Source organism: Triturus cristatus, chromosome 9, assembly GCF_964204655.1.
Source record: "Triturus cristatus chromosome 9, aTriCri1.1, whole genome shotgun sequence".
NCBI classification, from domain to species: Eukaryota; Metazoa; Chordata; class Amphibia; order Caudata; family Salamandridae; genus Triturus; species Triturus cristatus.
The window spans coordinates 108,337,086-108,363,673 of NC_140592.1; the positions used below are offsets into that span (position 1 = coordinate 108,337,086).

At 45.8% G+C, this 26,588-nt stretch overlaps 1 protein-coding gene across 5 annotated transcripts in view; it reads right to left on the reverse strand.

The window, feature by feature from the left end:
- ITPR1 (inositol 1,4,5-trisphosphate receptor type 1) overlaps positions 1-26,588 on the reverse strand; it is a 1,957,366-nt gene that overhangs the window by 1,803,603 nt on the left and 127,175 nt on the right. For 4 of the 5 annotated variants that reach the window (XM_085624511.1, XM_085624509.1, XM_085624508.1 and 1 more), the window contains exon 2: positions 2,441-2,548. In XM_085624511.1, the coding sequence (XP_085480637.1) occupies positions 2,441-2,532 (92 nt within the window). In that variant the 5' untranslated portion in view covers positions 2,533-2,548. Of the gene's footprint in view, positions 1-718; positions 905-2,440; positions 2,549-26,588 lie in introns of all 5 variants that reach the window. The other variant, XM_085624507.1, reaches the window with a different exon arrangement.

Here is a 26,588-nt window from a genome sequence, read left to right on the forward strand (position 1 = left end):
GGTATTGTGTGCTATATAGTTATTATAAATGTAAAAAGCTATTATAGACGTAATTCATATAAATTCACATACCTGACATTCCTACACATTAAACTACATACCCAACATACACAGCACAATAAATACAGAGCTTGAAAATGTCAGAAAACCCCTTCAAACCTCCGTTTCCATACAAATTTATGAAGTGACAAGCTCAGTCTTTACTCCCTGAAGGAAAGCTTTGATTTTACTTCAACTTAGCAGCAGAAAAAAAATACTCCGACCAAAAAGACTTATCAGTCGCCTGCACTGACATTCTAGAGAAGCTTAGAGATTGTGAGCGAAGTGGAGGCAGCCGATGTGGTGATTGAGAGGCACTTTAGGACTGCTAGCATCAACACTTGCTGTGTTATAAAAAGTCCCTCTTCGCTGAGAGGCAGGTAAATACTAGTGTGGATGTCTTGCTACGGTTAGTCAGCACTCAAACATCCATACACGAGGGGGAGGATCAGAAGATCAAAGAAAATGAGATCTGCGACTCTTGAGTTCAGGCTGATGTTGAGAAAATAGTTCAGATTGAGCATTAACTGCATGCATTCTGTATGCAGCGCTTTTATTATTTTAAACAAGTAGGGAACTTCAAGGCTCCATCAATGCACCGCATTCCTGACTTGTCCAACATCACCATCTTCCCCCTTCTGCAACAATGTGAAAATCTAGCATAGCCCTACTAATATACCTCATTGATTCACTGCAGAACAGGGCAACACCTGCTGCTTTCCCAGGACTGGATCTGAACACAGCTCTGCCAACAGACTTCTGTCCTGATGAGCAATCTGTCTCCCCCACGCCTCTCTCAATCTCAGTAGAAGGGAATGAGGGTGCAAGCAATCTCTTTTTACAGCATGGTGCTATCATTAGAGACCTAGAAGAGAAAAATTGAGCTAAAGAGAAATAACCGCTAGAGCGATCCTGTGCAAAAAAATGTAGACCCTTATGTGGAGATCTTCAGGACATTTGTAGTAATACCACAAGTCTGGTAATCATCTTACCCGAACCAGTAATTGTGATACTACATCAAACTTCCAATTAATTCGAGAAGATGCGGAAAATGTGCCTCCTGATTTTGCCTGTAGCAGAGGTCTACCTGCCAACTGATCCCAGTCCCTCCTCCCCATCTTCAGTTCAGCAAAGGGATATGCCACTTCCCATATATGTAAACACTGCAAATTAGTGAAATTGCATTTTGGTCCTAAGCATTGTGAATCTTGTGTCAATTATTAGCTGTGGATCAACATATGCACACCCAATCGTGAAGTTTGATATTTTGACATCTGCAAAGCAAGATCTGGATGATCTAATTTGAAACCTTTCAATTGCATCAAGTACCTTAGCACAGAATTGTTTATGTAGTAAAAAAAATAAAGCATAGGAAGATGGTGAAAATTGTATTAATAGTCTATTTTCAGCCTTAAAAGACTGCTGGAATGCTGAGTAATAGTTTTTCACAAGTACAAAACCTCTTGCCATTGCCTAGGGTGGGAAACCATTCTCTCAGCCAAATCTGCACGATTCTGAGTCATGCCATGTATCACAGACAAGCAAATCTTGATAAAACGACAGGAAAATAAAACATCCAAGTGTTCGAGTAAAAGAGCTCAGTCGTACCAAATACTTAACGATTCACTCCAAAAAAACCTTTTTTTTTTTTTTTTTTTTTAAGATGTACCAAGTTATGATAAAATGAAATTGTGTGCTCATCTTCATCAGTACATTTGGCCCTCCTTTGCACATGAGAAGGTAAGCTGATCATTAACAAATTCAATTTTACTTGGTGCTAGTCATGAAAAGAACGCACACAGCATCAGAGTCGTTTGCGGTCCGCAAGAACGTTTCCAGCAGCAGTAAACATTCTCAAAACGTAAAGAAACTCACTTTGAAGACCAAAGTAAACATTAGAAGTAATTAAGGCAAGATGTAACATGCCTCTAGAGTTCTAACATGATTAGAAATGTAGGTTAGTGGGAAATAGACAAATGTTTTGAGCAAACGCCACCAACAAAAACTGCACATAAAGCAATGCCTAGATTTCCTGTATTGCTTGCCCCCATCAGATTCACCACGGCTGAACTTCAAAATTATAAGTAGACCTCTAGCATCCAACAATAAGGGAAGAGAGGCTGCTACATCACCACAACTGAAATATGCGACAAGATCAAATTGTACGTGCGGTATTAGGGCAGCATGTGGTGTACGTAATTGACAAAGTTTATGTTTGAGACCAAATCCACTTGGAAAACCAGCTAAAATGTGCAATTAGTTGACTATGTAAAATCCACAAATTGCATGCAGTCAAGGAATTAAGAATGCAAGTTCAGCTAGCCCAGTGACAGCCAAACGATGAATGCACAGAAGGTAGGTGGGGCAGGTTAGCTAGTCTAAGATACAAAACGAGACTTACCCCAGCGTATTGATGAAACCATTCACCGATCCCTCTGCGTACAATGAGACAATGTCTCCCACGTGCAGGAAACTCGACATCTTGTCGGGCATGGTTTAATGGCATCACCTAAAATGAAAATAAATGTGTTACTAAGACTACAGCAGTCATTTTCAAACATGTGCTCATAACAAGGTCTATTTGTAGGCAAGTACAGCATTATAAACCAAGTCTCCTACAGAACAGACAGTATTAGTGGCATTAGGCAAGCAAATCTCACACTGAGCTTAGATGGACATGTAAGCACACAGGACATTGAAAATACAAGACAGCCTAGTCGGCGATATTTTATGCCAATGCATGCTGCCATTTCACTGACTAACAACTGTTCAATTTCTTCCAATTTTGGAAAGACACACCGGTGCCTGGAGGAGCGGTTTAGAGTTTTAGAACTATAAGCTCTTCCTCATTCGACCTCTTGCTATTCGTAGGCATATAGGGGAACTGCCCATTTTTCAATAAAACCACCTAGATATACAGTATATGTATTTAAAAAACAATAGAACGCTCATTTGACCTTATTTTCCCACATGGTTGTAGAGAAGGGGATTTTTTTTTTAAATGCCATCATGCAATATCCATCTCGGACAAAAGTGCTATACTGCATCATAAAACAGAATATTGAGGCTTTCCAAAACAAAGCACCACATGATGGCCGAAATCATGCTGGCATACAGGAAAGCTTAGTTGATCTTTGCTTGGTACTTGAAGGGTGCACCACCTGCAGATCTGTTCATATTGCAGTGTTAGGCTGAGGCACCTCAAGTAATTGTATAGGGCGATATGATTAAACAAATGCCCTGGAGCTTTTTCAGTACGCACTCGCTGCATGCCAAACCTCTGGCTTTCACTAATTTCACTCGACCCCTGCATCGTGGTGGAAGAATGCCTTGCCTGACGCGTTTCAGGGCTTGTTGCCCCTTATTCATAGGCTGTCACGAGTCAATGGGAGGTGCTCCTTTGCACCCATTGGTTATTCGCTCTTAGTGAGCTGATCTCATTGGATGCCGCTCTGAGTGAGCTGTTCTCATAGGATGCTGGGACTTGTATTTCCCTGGAGCAATTTAAAATACCCTACGTGGGTTCCATTTGTACTCGCCTTTATTAAAAAACATTTCTCCATCCTTGAGTAAGATCCACGAGGCACAGGTGAGTACATTACATATGGCATGCAGCGCTGAAAAGGTTCAAAGTAGTTTTGATCCCCAGCCTCTTCTTTCACAGTAGCGACGGTGGTGCTGTTCTGGCGTGGCCGGACTCCGCGTTGAATAGTTGAGTAAACAAATGCCCTGGCGAGTACAAACAGAACCCACGTAGGGTATTTTAAATTGCTCCAGGGAAATACAAGTCCCAGCATCCTATGAGAACAGCTCACTCAGAGCGGCATCCAATGAGATCAGCTCACTAAGAGCAAATAACCAATGGGTGCAAAGGAGCACCTCCCATTGACTCGTGACAGCCTATGAATAAGGGGCAACAAGCCCTGAAACGCGTCAGGCAAGGCATTCTTCCACCACGATGCAGGGGTCGAGTGAAATTAGTGAAAGCCAGAGGTTTGGCATGCAGCGAGTGCGTACTGAAAAAGCTCCAGGGCATTTGTTTACATACATATACATATATATATCCTTATATCACATGTGGGGAATTCCTTTAGAGTAAGAGCGAACACAGGCAAAATGATGCTGCTCAAGGATGTGGTCCTAATGCATTAAGGGCCCAATGGGCAATGTGTAAGGCTTTGAATTGAATGCACTTTTTCCAATGCAGTTTTAAATTATTCTGTATTACTGGTAGTTTATATATAACAGTATTTTTTTAAACTGCATTGAACATAATATTGTTGAATGCAATAGGTTTAAGGACAGAGGTAAAGATAATCTTAAAATGGGTTACTGGGAGGAGATGGTCCTCATGGCCGGACACCGCGCTGTCATAGAGTCGAATATCATTTGTTGGTATAGATTTATTGATGATTTGTTTATGGTATGGCGAGGGGATGAACTCAGTGCCAAACAATTTCTTGAAGCGATCAACAGCAATGATTTAAACCTGCAGTTCACTTATCAAATCAGCAATAGATCGGTCTTTTTCCTGGATGTAGAAATATTGGTTTGTAATGACCAACTACAGACTAGACTACACAGGAAAGATACTGCAGGAAATACGGTGTTACATGCACTTAGTCACCACCCACAACATTCGATTAATAGTATTCCTTTTGGGGAGATGCTAAGGATGCGCCGAATTTGCAGTACAGAAGTTGATTTCCTTAAAGCTCAAAATGAATGCAGGGAACGCTTCAGGGAGAGAGGGTATGCAGAATCTATACTCTCTAGGGCTGTGTCAACAGTTAAGAATATCACTAGAACTATGGCACTGACACCAAAAGTAGCCCCATTGAATAACCTAACAGTCATTAACACTGAGGACACGAATTATTTTGACCTTTAGTACACAGCACAGAGCAGTACGTAAAATCATTAACAACAACTGGTCATTGGTCCGGGCTGATCCAGTGTTGGGCAACTCACTATCTAGGAAACCAAAGATAGCTTTCAGAAAAGCACGCTCAATGAGCAATGTGCTCGTGAGCAGAAGCCCTGAATTGATCCAATCTAAATCATGGTTATCGGCACGAAAAGGGTTTTATCGCTGCAATGTATGTAAAGCATGCAGATATGGAGTGAATACAAAGACATATTTGACCCCATTCCTTCCTGAACCAGTTCCTATCTCCAAATATCTCAATTGCAAGACAGATTTTGCAGTGTATGTGCTGGAGTGCTCCTGTGGCCTGCGGTATGTTGGTAGCACCAAGCTGCAGGTTCACAAGCGGGTACTCCAGCATATGCGTGCAATTACTAACAAGGATTTGACCTACCCGGTGGCACGTCATTTTAAGGAGCACCATGCCAGCAAGCTGGAGGCTTTCAGCTACTGGGTGGTAGACTCAATCCCTACACCGAGAAGGGGTGGGAACCGGGAGGTCCTATTAAGGAGATTGGAAACCAAATATATTCTAGAGTTGGACAGTAAGAATCCTAGAGGATTCAATGCAAGTGAGGATTTTTTCACTCACTTGTAATCTGGAGATTCATCACCTGTTGGGAAAAGAAACATGTTATTTCTATCAACTCTAGTAGTATGCTGCTATCTCCCGGTCTCGTAATATTGCACTAATTTTAATGTGAAAGATATTCATTATGTACACTTTTTTGCACAAGGGGTTCATACTTTTTAGAGAGAATATTTATTGGGATTTTTTAACAAGTTTGTCAATGTATATTTATTTGTAAACAGGTGTCACGGACGTGGCTCTGAGCAATAGATATGTATACTTGCACGAATTTGCACAATTTTGCACAGTCACTTTATTGCAATAGGGGGCTTCATGGTAAGGCCCACATGGGCCGTATTAAGCAAAAACATTGTTGAAAACATGCCATTTGTGTGTTTTTAAATTGTTTAAATTATAATATCATTATTTGTTTTTAATGAAGTAATCAGCAATTAGCGGATCTGTGATGAAATGCAGTATTTTTATTGTAAATACGATGTATTTTACAAGCTATTGCTAGATGTGATGGGCATTGTTTAGTGAAGACAAACTGACAATGTATACGTTACGGAAACTTCTATGTCCATGATCTATCCCCATTTGCACATGTGACTCACTAAGCATATTTAAAAAGTGGATCCGTTGTTGCGCATCATGTGACCAAGGCCTGTAACGGGCTGAAACGCGTAATGGCGGCGGAGGTGTCTACTATATTTTAATAAATAATTTTCACCGCAGCTTGGGTTTGCTTCGGTTTCTTGAGGAGAGATCTTCAGTTTATGAGACGGAGTATATATATATATATATATATATATATATATATATATATATATATATATATATATATATATATACATACATACATACATACATACATACATACACACACTTAAATCACATGTGGGGAATTCCTTTAGAGTAAGAGCGAACACATGCAAAATGATGCTGCTCAAGGATGTGGTCCTAATGCATTAAGGGCCCAATGGGCAATGTGTAAGGCTTTGAATTGAATGCACTTTTTCCAATGCAGTTTTAAATTATTCTGTATTACTGGTAGTTTATATATAACAGTATTTTTTTAAACTGCATTGAACATACAATTGTTGAATGCAATAGGTTTAAGGACACAGGTAAAGATAATCTTAAAATGAGCAATTAGTTAGTGAAATAAAACGAAATTACTACCCAATTAAACTGCACTGAGTGCCTTGTCAGTACTCAATATAGTATTCAACCCCAGACTATTTACTCTACTAATTTGATCATAAAAAAGGGGAAGTAACAAGATGCACTGCAAGGCTCGTGCAAATCACAAAAGCGGAACAAAAGCGTCATCCGGGGAGTGCCTCGGCCAAGCACTCTGGCTCATGACCTTATCAGGCATTAGCACACCCTCCTCAAACGGACGATCAAGGCTTAAAATTGTAGCATAAAGGGCAGGAAATTTGTCAGCACTGGCAAAAAGACTTCAGCCAACCCAATTTTTGACAATGGCTCACGTATAGACAAGGTTCTCTTTAGATAAATTAACCTTTTACCACTCATACAATAATTGCTAAAGAATACTAATAGGTCAACCAGCTAGTGCAAAATGAGATGCGGATGCGCCAGGTACACAATAACAGTTCACATCAGGTCAACTGTATTTGAAAAATTAACTAAGCACAAACAGGAGCATTACACTGATCCAAGACCGGAGGTGTTTATGTCGAGCAGAATGAAGTACCCAGTTTGGTAATAGGAAGGCCACCACAAAACGCAATTACTTCTGATGAGAGCAGGATCGGCACATGAAACGGTGTCCTGCAAATCGAGTGATACCAAGTAGGCCTCGGCTTCCAAAGACACACGAATCTCAGCTGTATCAGAATCTTAAAATTATCCCCCCTGGGGAAAAATATTCATGACCCTGAAGTCTAGGATTGACACAAACTGTGATCCTTCTTGGGGGAAAAAGGAAGTATTTCAAACATAATTTTCCAACATCCTGCTCGGTCATCAACTCTACTGCTCACTTAAGAAACTGTGCTGCCACCTCCTGCAATACGATAGAGTCATGATCAATGGGATATGGGAGGTTGTCAGTAGGAAGAGTAGGGGATACTACCATTCCCTGATCTGTGGTGCCCACTGATTGATAGTCAAGGCTCTTACCATACTCCGCCCTTCACAAGCTCCTGGTGGTCTAAGAAGTAGAGCTGCTTCCCTGGTAGTGCAGGTGAGGGAGAATTGGAGTTGGTAACAAGATATTGAACCCTTGAGCCTTAGTTTGACATCTGCCCCAGTTTAGTGTGACAAGAAAATTTTGGGGCTGCTGCTGCTATGACCGAGCGAACTAGCGCTGACAAAACCTAAAGCCTCTCAGTAAGCCCCAATAGAGGCTGAACAGACTATAAACCATCTGAGGCTATTTGCAGGCCACCAGACTGCATTAGCCCTACTGGCCTTGACCCTCGCCAAGACTAAATAAGCTTATTCTCCAAACAAATGTATGCAGTCAAATGGGAAGTCCATGGTAGTCGTCGGCACAGCCTTAGAAAACCCAGATGTGCCAAGAGTCACGACCAGCAATCCTCCCCCACCCCTTATCTTGAAAACAAGCTCACGGTCTCTGGTGGTTCTTGGCACACAGTACCATATCGGACTTCATGATAAAAGTAAAAAAGAAAAAACGCAGCAGGCGTTTTCCATCTATGCGCCCAGGATCTGGAACAGTATTCCCATATCCATCCATGCTTCTACTTAGGATAGAGTGGACTCCCCTCTTTAAAGAATACTACACCGCAATACATTAACTGTCCAAAACCCAGCTTCCTCCAACACTTGAGTTTATGGTGGACTTTGGCCCTGTACAGTGTTCCACTGCCTTCTAGTTAGGTTTGTGCTTAAGAAAGGCCATATACATATAAAGCAGTGACAGAGAATCCCCATAGCCCAAGCGACCAAGTTGGCAATAGAGTCCCAATTAGAGTAGATCAAGGGTGGGGCAGGATGATTCACAGCATATAACCAGATAAATGGGTTTTGTGATTATCCGGGATATAGAGGACAACCAGTTGGGCAATGTCCCACAGGACAAGCGTGTATATGTCCAACAGGCATATTGTGTTCAATCATGCGAATGCCATACTATAGTGGAAAAAGTCCTTCTTGGACCAAGCCTCCAGGTGTCTGATGAAGTGGAGGGGAAAGTGCTTGAGACCTGAAGTGCAAGAAGCATTTATTACAAAGCTCAGATGAAGGATGGGTGGACAAGGGGAGCGGGGGGGGGGGGGGGGGGGGCAAGGGGATAGTGCCTTGAAAACAATTTGCAATTTGCTTCAGGAGCCTAAGTGGCCATCTTTCAACTCCTAAAAAAGGGACCAATGGTTCAAAGTTTGGGCCAGAAGGCATGTGAAACTCAGTGGGCATATTTATTTTCCTTTAATTTGAGGGCAGGGGTAACTCTTTGCTCTGCCCCCCTTCCCGACTACAGAGTGGAAAGATGCAACCTCAGTAGGAGGTACTGAAGGGAACTCCATCTCTAGCTCTGGCAAGGTCTCAAAACGACTAGCTTAAGCAAGGCCAGCAAAACCAACAGCTTGGTCAAGAGAAACCTGATCTAACCCTTCTCCGGTCACATAAAAATCTAGGGGATCAGAATCTGATCCAAAAAGATAAAATCGATGGAGCCATAGGTAGGAGCCGGTTCATGGTGATACTGCTCCTCCAATACTCTATAGCCTCTCTTTTGCATCTGTGCTATTTCACAGGAAGCTGTAGCTGACCCTGTGACCCCCAGTAGCAGGGTTGGCAGAGTCCAGGGACATAGGGGAGGATATGTGGCGACTGGGGTAATGGCATTTGAGACAGCTAGGACAGAGATGCATAAGTTTGAATCAGCGCGAAAAGAGTGGACTGGCTTGCACCGAGACAAAGGGTCAGCTTCAAATGCCAGACTAGGTATATACATGGGCATGCCGTATGGGGCCTAAAAATGGGCCAGAGGGGCCCAGAGAAAACGCAAAACATGGTGTTAAACTTTGCTTGATCTAACCGTGGGGCTAGTTAGTCAGAATAAGGAGGCATATGCACTGGAAGCAGCTCAGAATAGGATGATGCAACTGCAGGCTCCAGAGGCAGTGCCAGGTGTGAATTCACCGGCAAAGCTGGTACAGAAGCAAGAGGTATTCTCTGGCTAAGAGGTTGAAGTTAGTGAGAATTTGAGGGCACCAGGCTGACTGACCTCTGGAAGCTCAGTTTCTTTAGCTTCTTTGGTCTGCTCCAAGCGTGTGAAGATGGTGGCCACAAGCAGCCCCAGTGGTGACTCTTCACTTGTTGCGGGCCTGCACCATAAAACGTTTAGCTTAACTCTTAATTGCCTCTGGTGTATATTGAGCCAATCACATGACTTAGTCATGGTCTGACCATAAACACAACAGGCCGGTGCAGAGATAGTTTGTGGGGACATCAGCCCCTTGCATTCCTTATACAGCCTAAATACCAAAGGGTTTGGGAGAGATCAGAGCCCCACGCTATTTTGTATTTTTAGAGACTTTGGAGCACTTAACCGCGAAACCTCCGTCAGTGAGCTCAGGATCTGTACCAAAGATGTGGGGAAAAAAAAAGATAAGACACCAGTGAGCCAGGGTGGGCACTATATAGCTTCGATGACATCACCAAACATGTCCATAGCAGACACTGAGCCAGCACCCCCTACAGGTGCCAGAGCACTGAAGTTTTCTGGATCCAACCCAATTCTTGGGACAGAAAAGGAGAGAAATCTTCATGTAGAAGTATTAATCGGAAGCAAAAGACCACAATGCACAGTCAATCCTCACAGACTAGCAGTCTCAGCATGCGCGCCTCACTCCAGCAGTCACCCAACGTAAAGCACCGACACCCCCCCCCCCCCGCCTGAGTTAAGCTAATGTAAAGCACATGTAGATTTATTACAAACATTAAAATACAATGATTATAAAGGAGCAAAGAGCAAACCCGAATAAAGACCATATAAATTAAATTCCCATCCTAATAAATTCGCTAATAGTTATTAGCGCTGAACGACCACCATCATGTGGAGAGCACAGTACTTGCTGTATACCTGTAAATTGAGGGCAAACAGCCCAGAGCTGCCTGCGAGGACGGTTTATGTTTGAGAAGCCACGATGTTCAGTCTGTAACCGAGATTTAAAATTAAAAAAATCATTAAAAAAAAACTACCCCACCCCACCCCCCAGGAGTCAAAACTTTAAAATGTCTGAAAGAGTTAAAAGTGCTGCATTATGTTGATTATCAAAGCCAATGTGAGAAACTATATCATTTGTGAATTAACGTTAAAGTTCATGAGCATGATTTCCCATTTTATAGTTTGTATACATATTCAGAAACTCCCTAATGTACAATTGTATATATGCGAAAACTAAGCATGCTATGAAAGCCCTCGGAGGACATACTTCAGCACTTTCAGGAACAGATGCGCAAAGAGAAGTTTGAGGGATGCCCATCTACTAATTTGAGATAGAAATACAGTATTAACTTAACAGCTTGTAACTAGGTGAGGTGTTTATCACTGATGCGAAAACGTAACTAAATGAGCTAAAGTGTTTCCTCGGGCAGGCTTTCGTACTTACTGTTAATGGGTATTGAATTTATCTTATAACTCAATTTGTTAAAATCAAAATACTGTAGAAATATCTATGGAGGAAAAATTCCAACCACATGAAAGGTTGGTTATACTTTTGTATTTTTCTTTACAGGATGTAGCTGGTTTATGACTTTTCATTAAAGTTTACAGCTGTACATTTTTTGTATTTGTAAAACAGCCCTTTAGAGCAATTTGCGCTAAACACGTTGATTGTAGACTATATTTGCTGTATACAACAAGAAATCTAATAAAGAGCCAAAAAAGAAACTACGAAAAAGTGTAGTGTGTGACTTGGTTACATACCAGTATTATTTTGTATCATCACTATACTGCTGCCATTTCAAAGTGAAGTAAAATAAAAGGAGATGCTCTTAGCCGTTTCAACAGCATTGAAGAAAAAAACATTGAGTGCATGGAAACAGGATAGCTCTTGCTGGTATTCTAACAAGTGGCCAACAAATTACACTAAATAAAGACACGAACTGGCAGTACTACAATGGGTGGGAAACGTTTGGCTGAATTGAGGAATTTTGACCAAATCAATGTTGGTATTAAGGTATTTATGCAAGGTAGACATTATGGCAGCCGGTTCGGTTCATAAACTTTATTCGACAGTTAAAAAAACGTCATAAAAGTACATGGATTAAAACATACATGTCACATTACACAGGAAGAATATATATCATCATGGGTTGTTTACGGGGCATACAGACGTCAGCAGTAAAAAACCAGAGAAAATAGCTAAAAAACCATACTTTTTCTTGCAGCAACAGATTTCAGAATAAAAGTTGCTATATAAAAACACAAATCCGGGCTGGCAAGTGAAAATAACAATTTCATGGCATTTGAAGTAGAAGACACAGAATGTTTTTTAAATAACGGTTTCAAATAGACAATACGTAGGGCTTTGTAGAGGGGGCAGATTAACATAAAATGAAGGGTACTTTGCTTGGTTAATTCATCACATGGACAGGCAGATGTTGTATAGTGTTTCATAATAGGAAAGGCCACAAGATTGTGGACAATACCAAGCCTAAGTCTGGATAGGACGAATTGGTGAGATTGCCTGTAAATTATTTGGAGATAGAGAGGCAAACCGGGACCCTCGTTTGCATTGGAGGAATAAAAAGCATGGGTTGAATAATTACTTGTGTCTGCTTTCCGTTGGACGAATTTAACCCTCAAAAATTCCTCTTTCACATCCTTTTTGGATAAAGTGGTTACAATCTCGGGATCTTTGCGTACATCCAAATCAAAGAAGTCTCTAAAAGTAGTGAACACATACTTTATCCATGGTATATTCTTGAAATTATCCAAGGACAGACAATCTTGGATAATACTCTTTGTGAAGCCTGTTTCGTCCTTCAGCCAAATAGACCTCCATACCAGAAGGGGTCTCAATTCAATCAGATCGGCTACATGGTTCAACCTTAATTCCTCGTGGACCAGGTAGTTAGATGCCGATGAGGGTAAACAAAGTATCCGTTTCAAAAATAGATTTTCCAGAATTTGTAAGTCTTTGCTACACCCGTGCCCCCAAACCCCAGAACCATAAAGTGCAATTGATGAACATCTGTGTCTATAAATATTTAGCATTGCTGGGATCCGTCGGCTTCCCAATTTGTTGGCAAATCGGAAGACACCTAGTGTAGCCTTCTCCAACCTGGCTTTTATATTAATGTGTTCGGGTGTCCATAAGCCCCGACTGTTAAAAGTAATGCCCAGATAACAGAAGTTATCTACAACCTCGATTCTGTTATCTTTAAAATAGAAAGACTTATGATGATTCGCCTTTTTGCCACAGACCATGATGAATGTTTTAGAATTATTAATTTTAAGTTTCTTACCCTGAATAAAGTCATAAAAACAGTTCATTAGCCGCTGTAGGCCAATTGGGGTTCTAGATAGTAAAACAGTGTCGTCCGCATATAACACTGGGATAGGGAGGCCACCTGCTTGTGGTGCGTCAGCTTGGACCTGTTTTAGTTCTTGTTCCATTGAATTAATAAAAAGGGAGAAAAGCAAGGGGGCCAATACGCACCCCTGTCTAATGCCTGACTTTACCTTAATCTTTCTCGTACACTCTCCTGCTGATCCATACCGTATCTGAGTAGTAAGGTTGGAATACAACCTAGCTAAAAAATGAATAATGGCTGAGGGAGCTCCCATATCGAGAAGGGTTGTCCACAACAGGGAGTGGTTCACCAGGTCGAAGGCACTAGAAAGGTCCGCAAAGCAAAGAAATAAGGAACCCGATTTGGCCTTAGTATATTTTCCTATTAAAAGGTTGAGGTTAATGCACTGGTCAATGGTCCCCAAACCTTTTCTAAAGCCATATTGTGATTGTGCCAGAATATTATTATTAGTCGCCCACTCCTCCAGGCGTAATAGTAGTACGCGGCTCATAATTTTAAGGGAGGAGTCTAAAAGGGAGATGGGACGATAATTTTTGGCCTCTCCTCTATCTCCCTTCTTATAAATCGGGATAATAACTGATTCACTCCAGGTTGCCGGGGTAGAAAGATCATTGGCAGCATTAAAGACCTGGGTCAATAGGGGGCTCCAGAGGGCCAGATCATGTTTGTAAAGATCTATAGGGACCCCGTCTGGTCCCGGAGCTTTACCTCCTTTACTAGAATTAATTGCTGTGATTACTTCTCGGATAGTGATTCCCAAAGTCTGCGAGATCAGCTGGGGGTTCATACAACTTTTATCATAAAACTCCTCAGGGGGGTCAAATATTCCTGAAAAATATCGGACCCAACTATCTTCGCTTACTAAAGCGGTAAGTGCTGGGAAATCTTCTTTCTGGAGGAATGGGGCATTAATCGTACTCCAGAACAATTTACAATCCCGGTGAGCTGCTGCACAATCCAGATTGTCCCAGGCTTGCTCCCGGAGTTCATTTTTCCTGCGTTTAAGTTCAGTATTATAGTTGGACCGCAAGGTTTTAATCGCTTCCCTGTCTCTAGGATAGTTGGATAGTGCTTGCTTTAGGGTTTTTAGCGCTGACGTACAGGCTTGGTCGAACCAGCCAACCTTATCCCGTCTAGAAAACAACTTACTATTAGTAAAAATTCTATTAATAATAGTACCTAAATCCTCAAAATCTGCTATAATACCCTTAGAGAGGGCATTGACTTCCAGGCAGCGCAATATCTGCCTGGAACCACCTGCCACAACTGCACTATAAAGTTTTTCTGATTTCTCTGTGCACCACTTTATCCGGGTTCCATTAGGCCTATTTGGGACAATATTGTCGACAACCCTGCCTGTAGGCGTAATTCTGGGGCCCCAGATAAGAGTATACATAGTTAGGGCATTATGATCACTCAGGCAATAGTCCTTAATAATTGGCACAGTGCAGAATGGCATCAAAAGGGTTGAAATCAATACATGGTCAATAACCGATTCAGTATCCCTCCCTTTAAACGTGGGAACAATGTTGCCCTCTTTATCAAGAGCTGGTTGGTGGATAACTAGATCAAGTTTTAACAGAAGACCGTTAAGGGAAGTCCCATATGGGGTATGTTTAAAATGTGCTAAATACTCCCCCGAATCCCCGTCGAACCCACAAGCTGAGGTTTGAGAGTGCGGGCACGTTCTGATATTAAAATCCCCTCCCCAAATGATGTCATAAACTGTATGGGAATTATTACAGATTTTGTTTAGGGAGGCTTCCAGTTCGTCCACAACCAGGGTGCTGTTCGGATCAAATGTGTTATTGTAATGATTGATCAGTAAAGTATTCCTACCCTTTTTCGATTGTAATTCCAAAATTTGTGAATGTGTGCCAACAGTAGAATATGAGCCTACGGTTATCGGGAAATCGACTGATATGAGGACAAGTAAACCCCCTTTTGCCCTCCCCATAGCAGATTCCTTGGCAACACAGTTATAGGAAACAAAACCGTCAAAATGAATGTCTGTAGTGGACCATGTTTCCTGTAAACATAGAATATCAAACCCAAGGATAAGTTCCCTCCACCCTAGAGCCGAAGCTCTCTGTCGCCAGCCAGCTATATTCCAGCTCATCATGGAGTACCCTTGATCCCTAGGAGTTGATATCTCTTCCAAGGGAGTAATCATTGTATGTCCCCTATCAGCAATAACCTCATCGTATGGTAAAAGGTGGACTTCAGTAGGTTTGTCAAAAGTTAAGGGGGTCAGATCAAATGGGTCAGGAGTTATTTCGCCAACCATTACTGGTAGGATATAATCCTCCCCAGTAGCCCCGCTATCGGCCAGATTAATCACGGCGGGAAGGGGGGGAACAGTGGTGGAAGCACTGGATAGTCAGTCAACTCCCTCTAGCCCATCAAGACAACTATATCGATTATAATCCCAGAAGGTGTTCTGCGGGGTTGGAAATGGGGGCAATCTGGGGTATCTTGGGCGAAAAGGTCTTCCCCTACGTTCAACCCTAGTCCATTCATCGCTTACATCAGGGTACGAGGGGTTAATGGGTGGGGGGAAGAAAAAGGAGACAGGGAGCGTCTGGATAGTGGATTCTAATGATCTGTTAACGCCCGCACATATGTAAGACACAGTACGGGGGTCTCTAAAACTCACAGTGATACAGTCTCCCTTAATGGATTTAGGGGTCTTACCAATCCATGGCACCCTCCTCACCATGATGACTTCGTTGTGCAGATGTGCCGGTAATGGTCGATTCCAGTTAAGCCATTTTATGACTTGAGTTTTAAGGGAGCTATAGGTTTCGGTTTCACCCTTGTCTAACGGAGGTGCTCCTGCCAGGATTACCATAAACCGATTGGCCTCCGGTGGTAGGTCGGGCCGTCTAATTTTAGGAGTTTTGATGTCTTCATGTGGGGACCCTTGTGTATCAATAGACAAAAGTGCGGGTGGGATATGCGAACCTGGGGGTGGGACTTGGATATTCTGGGAGGCAGCTAGGCTAACAGAACTAGGAACTTGGGGAACAAGTTGAATGCTTGTGGCCATTGGAACGGGAATTGGGGGCACAGTAGTAGAAGGGATAATTTGGGGGGCAAGCATGCTAGGAGGGGGACCAGAACTATTAGGCTTGGGGGAGTTAGCTAAAAGTAAGACAGTTGATTTCTCTATATTAGACATTCTAAAATCAAGCCTATCAAGTTTGGCCTCAAGGGGAGAAATAAAAGATTTTAGTAGAGTTGCAATTTTATCCAGGGAGATATCGTTACTAGGTAGACTCCCTCCACCTTCGGGATTCAATAATACCGATGCTCCGTCTATTCTAGCTGTTTTGGATGCCCTCCCGTTGTTTTTACCTTTTTTGTAATACTGTCTCTTCCGTTTCTTAATAGCCCCTTCTTTTCCCCCCTGAGTTGAAAGAAGGGGAGAATTCCCATCAATTACAGAGGAAAGGGAAGCATTTGCACAATCAGATACATGGCTAACGTCAGCAATAACGGTGGAGGCATTAGGTATTACAACAGGGTCAATACTAAGCTGGGAGGCAGAATCGGGTAGTAAAGAGTGAGCGTCCACCACGGGCAAGCAGTCAGTCGGTCTTTCAGGAGATTTAGCATTAGCAAAAGGGCCCATACTGGAACGTTTAAGAGACATTAGTTCCTTAGACAAACGTTTCTCCAGTGTAACAATTTCTTTATCAATAATGTTGTTTGCTCTAATGAGAAACTTCTCCATACCTCCTGCGGCAGATTGGTGATCCTACAGCCAACCGGGGTTTGCTCCTGGTTACACGTAATACACAGGGAATCAGGCAGCAGGAGGAATAAGGGGGATAGCCCGGTCCGGTCACTACCGGTCACGAACGGGCACAAACGGGCCCTGCTCTTGGCCCGGTCTTCGTCCCGAGCTTCACCCCGCGCGCGTCCCGCTAGCGCGTAAGGGTGTGGGATATTAAATAGAGGGAGGGGTCGGAGGAGGAGCTGGCGGGAAGAGGCCACAGGTGCTGCGGTGAATTCCGCGCTGTGCACAGTGGTCCTCGCAGTCCCGCCAGCGATTAGGGCACACACGGCAGCTCCCTTAGCGTGGCCAGAGTCCGCAGGCAGCAAGGCTCGAGTCCCCCAACGCTCCAATCAGCACGGCAACAGGCTCCTCAGATTTCCACAACGAGCGGCACCCGCGAAGCGGGGGCCGCGAGTCTTAAAAAGGTGGAGGCGGTGGTGCAGCTTTCCGGGAGGAGCTGGCGGGAAGAGGCCACAGGTGCTGCGGTGAATTCCGCGCTGTGCACAGTGGTCCTCGCAGTCCCGCCAGCGATTAGGGCACACACGGCAGCTCCCTTAGCGTGGCCAGAGTCCGCAGGCAGCAAGGCTCGAGTCCCCCAACGCTCCAATCAGCACGGCAACAGGCTCCTCAGATTTCCACAACGAGCGGCACCCGCGAAGCGGGGGCCGCGAGTCTTAAAAAGGTGGAGGCGGTGGTGCAGCTTTCCGGGAGGAGCTGGCGGGAAGAGGCCACAGGTGCTGCGGTGAATTCCGCGCTGTGCACAGTGGTCCTCGCAGTCCCGCCAGCGATTAGGGCACACACGGCAGCTCCCTTAGCGTGGCCAGAGTCCGCAGGCAGCAAGGCTCGAGTCCCCCAACGCTCCAATCAGCACGGCAACAGGCTCCTCAGATTTCCACAACGAGCGGCACCCTAAACACGAAACCGGACTGCATAACACAATGAAACGCATCATAGGTGCTTTACTGGAAATCCTATCAAAAGGACAAAGGTTCACTGCGGATTCATTCTCATAGCAAGAGCCTCTATTTTTCTAGGAGAACAAGGATCTCTACCGATGGATATATAAAATCGCATATATGTGCACAACACATCAAAAGTCTCCAATAAACCGCTTTCAAACAAATACATTTGAAAACTCAGTCATGGTTATAAATACAATTTAATTCGAGATTTTATAAAATGGCAAGATTTACCTATGAATCAGGGCTCACAAACATGAAAGAAAGTGCAAGGGTGAGTGACAAGTGCATCATAAATAAAAAGACGTACGACTCCTTCCTTAGTTTCTTTTTTTTTCTGGATAACATTTTATTGATTTTATCAGTTGCACATACAGGATCATATTTGCATCAGCAGCAACGTAAAACACTTTCTGAGTAACATATAATGAATTACATTTCTTGGTTCAACACTTCCTGAAGTTCTTTCCGTTGCATTGCCAAATCCACCAACGGGGATGTACATAGGGACCCTCTGTACCCATTCCACGCTTTCCATTTCTTTTCCCACTTCCTAGGGCACCCCCGAGTTATGAAGACTTCCTTTTCAGCTACCATACATCTGTCTAATTCCTGTACCCATATTTGTATGGATGGCACCCCTGCGGCCCACCAACTTCCTTCGTTTCTTAAGTTTGGAATGAAAAAGGTGGGGTCTATACAAGTCTATGGCAGACGGCGTTTCGGCCTGGGTCATTAAGAGGACATCAGGACAGTGAACACCCAGCATCTTACTCTGCCAAGCAGCTGCGTGGGAATATTCTATACCAGTAGGGGGCTTCTCCTAATTAGGGTACCAATGACGAATCCAGAGGACTCCTGGTCAGATGCTTTTTTTGCCAAAGCAGCTAGAAATGTATTGATACTCGTGAATCCCGTGAAGGAAACCGAGAATTAATAAAAAGGGACACGCGGGGAAGCACCTGCATGTGCTCGGCATGTTGGAATCTGGCACATTACAATATATTCAACAAAGGTTTGGTATTTAAAGACTGAGGGACAAGAGCCTTGAGCCCCAAAACAAACAAGCATTTGCAATGCAACAGGTGTTGCATTTGAGAGTTAGCTAACGGCATTGTAAATGACAAGGTCTTTTGTTTATGTGTTTTGATAATTGACACAAATAAAAGGAATTGTGATTTTCAATGCCAATAGCTCACACTCTTGTAAATGTGGAAACTAATTTCATTTCAAAGAAGCGGCCGGCAGTGTACTGGGCTGCTTGGAAAGTGAAAGCGCGCATGGCGCACTGAATGTTGCAGGAAAGCATATAGTGTCTGCAGTAGGAGAAACTAAAAAAAACAAGTATTGAAAATGCAATAGGCCTGGCCTTTGATTAAGTTAACGCCATTTGCTTTACTAATGGTATTGTATAGCAAAGCAAAAAGCATTAAAAAAGCAATAGTTCTCGCCTTTCATTAAGTTAAAGCTAGTTTCAATAAGCCAAGGTGTCCGCATGGCACGCGAGGTCTGGATAGATTTTTCTGTGGAGCCGGCGGAAACAGACGCTGCTGCTACTGCTGGACCCAGATTCCTTAAGGTCTGATATCCCACGTTTATAAGGCCTTGAATGCTGACCGTAAGATAGAGAGGTCAGTGGTCGGCGATAGATGGATGGGTGATTAGCCTGAACAACTCGGGGAGGGAGAGTGGAAGCGAGCCTGAGCCGTGGTCAGGGACGTGGATAGTAATGCACAGTTCAAATTCACCCAATTTTATCAATTACACACCTACTTAACACCTCTACGGTTACATAGGTTTAAAGCTGCGTGTCCCCGATGCAGGCTAGAGCCACCAATGTTCCTGCATAGGACGCGGGAGTGCAGTAGGCTACAGAGTTACAAGGGGTGGGGGGGCAGTTACAGCAAGGAATTGCGCATGTTGAAGGCCTCGATCAAACATAGCCTGCTGGGTGTACTCCCAACCCCCAAACGAGGGGCTAAAATGAAGCATAGATTTGCCCTGTTGGAATTGGTGCTGGCTAAACGACGCCTCGCCATTCACGGAGTACGGCCCATGCCCCCACAAATGGTGGGCAGATGTGCGTGTGGAGAATAGCAGCTATTGATAAAGGTCGGTTAAGGATGACCTCTGCTCCCGGGCCCATCTCTATCAATCTGCTGTAAGCGATTGAGTCCGATCAGCAAAAATCAATCGGACGAAGCGCATCATCTGCCGTCAAACCAACACTCTAGTTTCTCCCTCTGGTCTGCAGCCCCTCCCCACCTCCCCCTTCCCCCCGCACAGACAACACCTCATGCTTTACCCATCAGTTCTCTGGCCTACTGCAGCGTCAGTCCACGAGGCCCTGGCTACAGCGGAACCCTCGACGGGAACCACAGCGAGGAGAACAGGGTCTCAGACCTCTCCAACGCCAGCCCCCACCCTGAGTGAGAATAGACCCTCTACCGCTGTCTCACCATGCAGGCGACCAGGGCCTCTCCCGCGGGTCCCACCAGGTGGGAGAATAGACCCTCTACTGCCCTGTCTCAGCATGTGGGAGAACAGGGTTTCTCCACCGCCCGCCCCCACCAGGAGGCGGAACAGGGCCTCTCCGCCGCATGTCCCACCAGGTGGGAGACTGGGAGAACAGCCCTGTTTGGTTTCACCATTTGCAAGAACAGGGCCATTGCTCAGCCAGGTGTCACCATGCGGGAAGGTCTTCCGCCGCCTGGCCTATCAATACAGGCGCACCTGAGACAGGCCTCACTTATGTTGGCGGACTGGGCCTCTCGGCCACCAGGTCTCACCATGTGTGGGTGCACAAGGACTCTTAGGACACAGGACCTCTCGGGGTGCACAGGGCCGCTCTTCTGCCAGACCCCCACCTTGTGGGAGAACAGGGCCTCTGCGGCTGGTCATTACATGTGCACCAGAAAAAAAAGCCAGGCCTGCGCAAATTGTTGTAAATATAATTATTTATGCTAGTGTTTGTTACTACCAGTCTTCACAGGTGAATTTCACACAGCGGCGGCGCCTCTTATCCGCACCGCAACTGTTAACTTCCGTATATATAAGCCACCGCATCTCCCCATTTTGCCATCGTCACTGTTCTTTTGCGCAATGTCTGGTATATAAATATTTAACGAGACCGCATTATAGCTCAGAAGACTCGTGTAAGAGCTGCATTTGTATGTGTTTGAAAGAAGTGCTGGAATCCAAAGGTGTCTACTCTGCTGTTCATCTTTTCATTGCTATGAGTACCGTTAGGAAAGGAGTTCTAAGGATCCTCATTTACAAGACCAAAGGCGGCAAAAGCGTGCCAACATACACTATACACAAGCTATTAGGCACTACAGACTGGTTGCGGGTGCCAAGCCAGTCTCGTCTGGGGATTCTAGTGTATGCGTCAAAGGCAATTTACAGAAAAGCCTCCGCACCCATTTAAATACAAACTATAACCAGGATAGCACGCCTACACGTTCTATTTCACAGCGGAAAGCCATCAATGCCCATTTAAAAAAACTAAATGCCAGAATGACATAAGTGATAAGATCTAAACTACATAACGAGGAAGTCGGCAAAGAAAAAAAAACTAAGAAACTATGCATTGGTCGTTGCCGCTGAGAGGTGTGCGGCGTGAAGGAGAGGAGAATAAACAGTGGTACGCCTAACCGGAGCGGCAGGAAGTGTATCCAGGCAGCAGGCCACAGTGGCCTGAGGGAGGTGCCACATGCGAGGAGCAGTGTCTTAGGAGAGCGTGTGAGGCCTAGTGGGCCAGGGACACACTGCCAGGGCCCCCGAGCAGTCTAAAATGTGTGCGCGCGACCGCACACAGTGGAGGAGTGCTGGGCAGAAGAGCACAAGGGGGTACAGAAGGAAAAAAAAATATATGGCGTCGGACTGACCACTGTCTGTACGTATGCGTGCATGTTTAGCTTTGGCTGAATGGCGAGAGCAGCCATGTTTGTCCATCCGTACGCGTGCATGTTCAGCTTTGGCTGAATCAATCGCAAAAGGCCCATGCATGCGCGCTGCTAACGCCAGAGAAGACCTAAAAAAAAAAAAAATAGTGCTTACAGACTAAGACCTACCATGTAACAGAAGTAAAAGGGCTAGTCCTCATAGGAGGTTACAAATGAAGACAAGGCGGTGGTAAGGAGGGACTAACAAGCCTACAAAGAACCAAGTGCTAGCATTTATGAAGGACAATGACAAGCCAATGGCAAATAGGGGCAGACTGTAGTCAGGGCAGACTGTAGTCGGGGCTTCAAGTCCATATTCGAAGACCGCATGCCTCGCAGAGCAGCGCATGCGCTGCCCAGGCTTGACCTAGAAAGTAGCAGTGGCGTTTGAACTGTAAACTACAAATGTCAAAATGTCCACCAGTGTGCCTCACAGCATATGCATGAAAGTGGGCCATTTTGATATGCTTATTCAACGTTATTCTGCAGTTTAACCAACTCAAACAGGACCATCATTTTACAGTTGGACACTCCACTTTGAAAATAAAGTGCATAGCAGCGCCATAACCAACGAACAGTTGCTGTGGCCTTGGGGTGGGGAGTTTCAATATGAATAATGGGGAGCAGTCTGGGGAGAGGGAGAGAAGCACCAGTGAGTAATTACAAGCAGAGGGGCCCGAGTGAATAAAAAAAAAAGGGGGGGGGACAGGATGGAGAGCAATGACAATCAGGTGTTATAGAAAAGAGGGGGTTGCTGGTCCAGGCCAGCACTCTCCCCAGCAGCTCCGCTTTCACTGCCGCACCGCCTCAGCACTAGAACCCTCCCATCTTCAGGGTTCGCGCCGGGAGCCTGTCACAGCCTCAGAGGGGATCCAGTTCCTGCCCACCAGGTGTCCCCCTCGCTCACTTGATTCTCCTTAATCTTTTAATTCTTCACTTGGTCTCACTCCAGTTTTAGTTTTTTTGTAAATGTAATACAGCCTTTTCCAGCCACTGCTGCCCCTCGCGCCGACACATCCCCCACTCCCATCTCCCTACCTGCAGTCCAGTCCCCCCCCCTACTTAATGGCAGGCGCTGTGCAGTCACGCAGCGGGCACGCCTAAAGCAAGCCTGTCTGCACCTGCCCGCGACCAGCACCAGGAACCCTGGATCCGTGACCTTCCACCGCTACGACGCCCTTCTCGCACTCAACCACAGAAGACACAGACTGCCAACAGGCCTCGCCAACCTCGACCCACGGCCAGTTCACCTGCCTCCACTGCCTGTCAGACTTTCACCATCACCCAGGCCGCCGACGCCAAGACAGACGACCGCCTAAGATGAATCCTCCTCAGTGTGCGCTCCATACACAAACACTACTTGGAAATCTGGAACCTGCTTTACTCCCCCCTCGCCCAACATTGCCTTCTTCACAGAGACCTGGACCCACGCCAACTCCGCCCCTGACATCAACACCGCCATCCCGGATGGATAAAAGATCCAGAGGAAGGACCGCGCCCAACCGCCTCGCCATTGCACACAAGAGCGCCCTCCGCCTCACCACCTCCAGCGAAACCTTCCCCCCCCCCCCCACCAAACACCTTCCCTTCCAGATCCAGACCAACCCTAACACCACACTGAGGAACCCTCGTCTACAGACACCCCGGACGCCCTTCACCACCGCCATCACAGACTTAATCACACCCCATGCCATCGCTTCAATAAACTACATACTCATCGGAGACTTAAACTTTCACCTCGACAACCCCAGGAACCCCAACTCCACCATCCTCCGGGACAACCTCGTCAGCATCGGACTCAACCTACTCGTCACTGGACCCAAAGAGCAGGACACACCCTCTCGACCCCATCTTCACAGCAGGTAGCAACGCTCACTTCGGCCACACAGCGCAACCACCATGGACCGACCACCGCTGCGTCCATTTCACCGTTTGCAATTCTAAGGCACCGAAACCACCCCTCGCCCACCACGAAGGCACTGGAGCAAGATTACCGATGATCAACAGAACTCCGCCCTCAACCTAGACACCCCCACCTAGACACCCAACGCAAACAGCAGCCACAGGCCTCCTCACCTGGATCTCCAGCTGTGCAACCCCGGCAAACAGCGTCCCAAGAAAGCAGACTGGTTCACCACCGATCTCCAAGTCAGGCGCACCTGCAGACGTCTGGAGAAGAACTGGAGGAACACCAAGACTACCGATAACTACTCCACCAACAAGTGCGCCATCACGCACTACCACAACCAAATCAGAACCACCGAAAGGAACTTCATCCACAACAAAAGTCTTGCCAACTCCAAGGAACTCTGCAGCGTCATTCAGGATTTCACTAACCCACGCAACGAAGCCACAGACATCACCCCGTCCCAAGACCTCTGCAACAAGCTTGGATCCTACTTCCACCTGAAGATCAGGACACTCTACGACAACTTAGTCGACCACCCACAAGACGCCACAGCCCCAGAGACGCCAGCCCACCCACCATCTCCAACTGGACACCAATCACGACCAAGGACACTGCCACGACCATGAAAGGCATACACTCGGGGGGAGGGGGGTGGGGGGGAGGGGGGGACCGACCCCTGCCCCCCGTACATCTACCACAGGGCCATGGACGCAATTGCACCCGAACTAAAACCGACCATCAACACCACCTTCACAACAGGCACCTTCCCTCATGACTGGAAGCACTCAAAAGTCAGACCCCCTGCTCAAAAAGCCCATGGCTGACCCCACCGACCTCAAGAACTACTGGCCCATCTCACGCCTTCCCTTCACGGCCAAGGTAACAGAGAAAGCAGTCAACAGGGAACTGACACGATTCATCGAAGAGAACGCCGCCCTCGACCCGTCCTAATCCGGATTCTGAAGCAACCACAGCACCGAGACTGCCCTACTCGCCGCCACAGAGCACATTCGTGCCTGCCTGGATCAAGGCCACTCCACAGCCCTCATCCTCCGACCAGTCTGCAGCTTTCGACAGTCTCTCACCACACACTGACCGACAAACTACACGACGCCGGCATACAAGGAAAATCCCTCAACTGGATCCGATCGTTCCTCACCGGAAGAAGTCAAAGAATCAGACTACCACCCTTCTTCTCCGCCCCCACTAAAATCACTGGCTGAGTCCCACAGGGGTCATCCCGGAGCCCGACCCTTTTCAACATCTACATGGCCCCACTCGCAGCCATCGGCAGACATCACAGTCTCAACATTTCCTACGCCGACACCCAGCTCATCCTCTCGCTCACCAGCGACCCAGACACCGCAAAAACTTCCAGAGCGCAATGCAAGATGTCGCAGTCTGGATGACTAACAGCTGCCTAAAACTCAACGCCGAAAAGACAGAAACCCACGTCCTCTGAAGCACCCCTTCAGCATGGGCCACCTGGTGGCCCATCACCCTTGGAAGCCCGCCCACCCCCTCAGACCACACCAAAAACCTCGGCATCGTACTCTATTCATCACTCACCATGACCCGACAGGTCAACGCCGTCACCTCCAGCTGCTTCAACACCCTCTGCATCTTTCGAAAGACCTTCAAATGAATCCCCCTCTACCCCCCCCCCATCTTTCGAAAGACCTTCAAATGAATCCCCCTCTACCCCCCCCCCCCATCTTTCGAAAGACCTTCAAATGAATCCCCCTCAACCCCCCCCTCCCCTGAGTCATGGAAAACAGTCACTCTCTACGCGAGCATCAACAAATCCCTACTCCACATGATAAAGAACACTGCGGCCAGACTATTCCTCGGCATCCCACGGCATGAGCCCATCAGCCAACTGCGGAGACTCCACTGGCTCCGTTGAGGAGAGTCCCCTTCAAAATACTCACCCACGCCTACACAACGGACCCAAATACCTCAACTACAGAATATACCACGTGCCCAAACGAAACCTCCGATCTGCCAACCTCGCACTAGCTGAATCCCTGCGCATCCACAGAGCCACAACAGGTGGAAGATCATTCTCCCAAATCGCAGCCAAAACCTGGAACGAGCTACCAACAGACAGACGCGCCCCTCCCTTAACACCATCAAGAAGACCCTCAAGACCTGGCTCTTCGGCTGAAACTGATCTGCATACCTCCCACCCCTCACCGCCTTGAGACCCTCACGGGTGAGTAGCGCGCTCTACAAATCCCAGATTGATTGCTGGTAGGGAAGATGGGAAGAAAGGGGGAGAAAGTGCTGTGCTCCAAATAAGTGCTAAAATGAAAAAAGTCCGAGCATGTAAGCAGAGGAAGGATACAACACATCCAACCAGAAGAAGTAATGGGGCATGGCACAGAGAATATTTGTATTGGTATCATTTCTAAAGCGCATTAGACCAAAAGGCCTCAAAGCACTAACAACGAGAAAGAACAGAGTGAATACAGAGTCAACCCGAAAGCAGAAAAAGACCCTCTATCATACATCTAGAACAAGGAGGAAAGCCATTGAATAAGGAATACAGAAATGCGGCAGACAAGGCCATTCATCAAGAGCAAGGGGCTGATCAAATACCCACTATTAACTGTATTGTACACAAGATCTTCGACCAAGCAGCTAAAATAGGCTGGAGCGAGCCCTACATTTTTTTTTATTGAACAGTCCCGACATAAAGGTACAAAATTCACAGAATCAATGGAGGGTTACAGTGAAATCAAGTTACATAAATTAGAGCAATTCAATTACATAAGTCGTCACGGGTAAGGTGGATCATCATCATCAGCTACACGGGAAGGGGGACATATTTCGCCCCGATATGTATTCCAGGGGGACCAAGTCTTGGACCACTTGCGGGGGCAACCCTGGGCTACGTATACCGTTTTCTCTTAG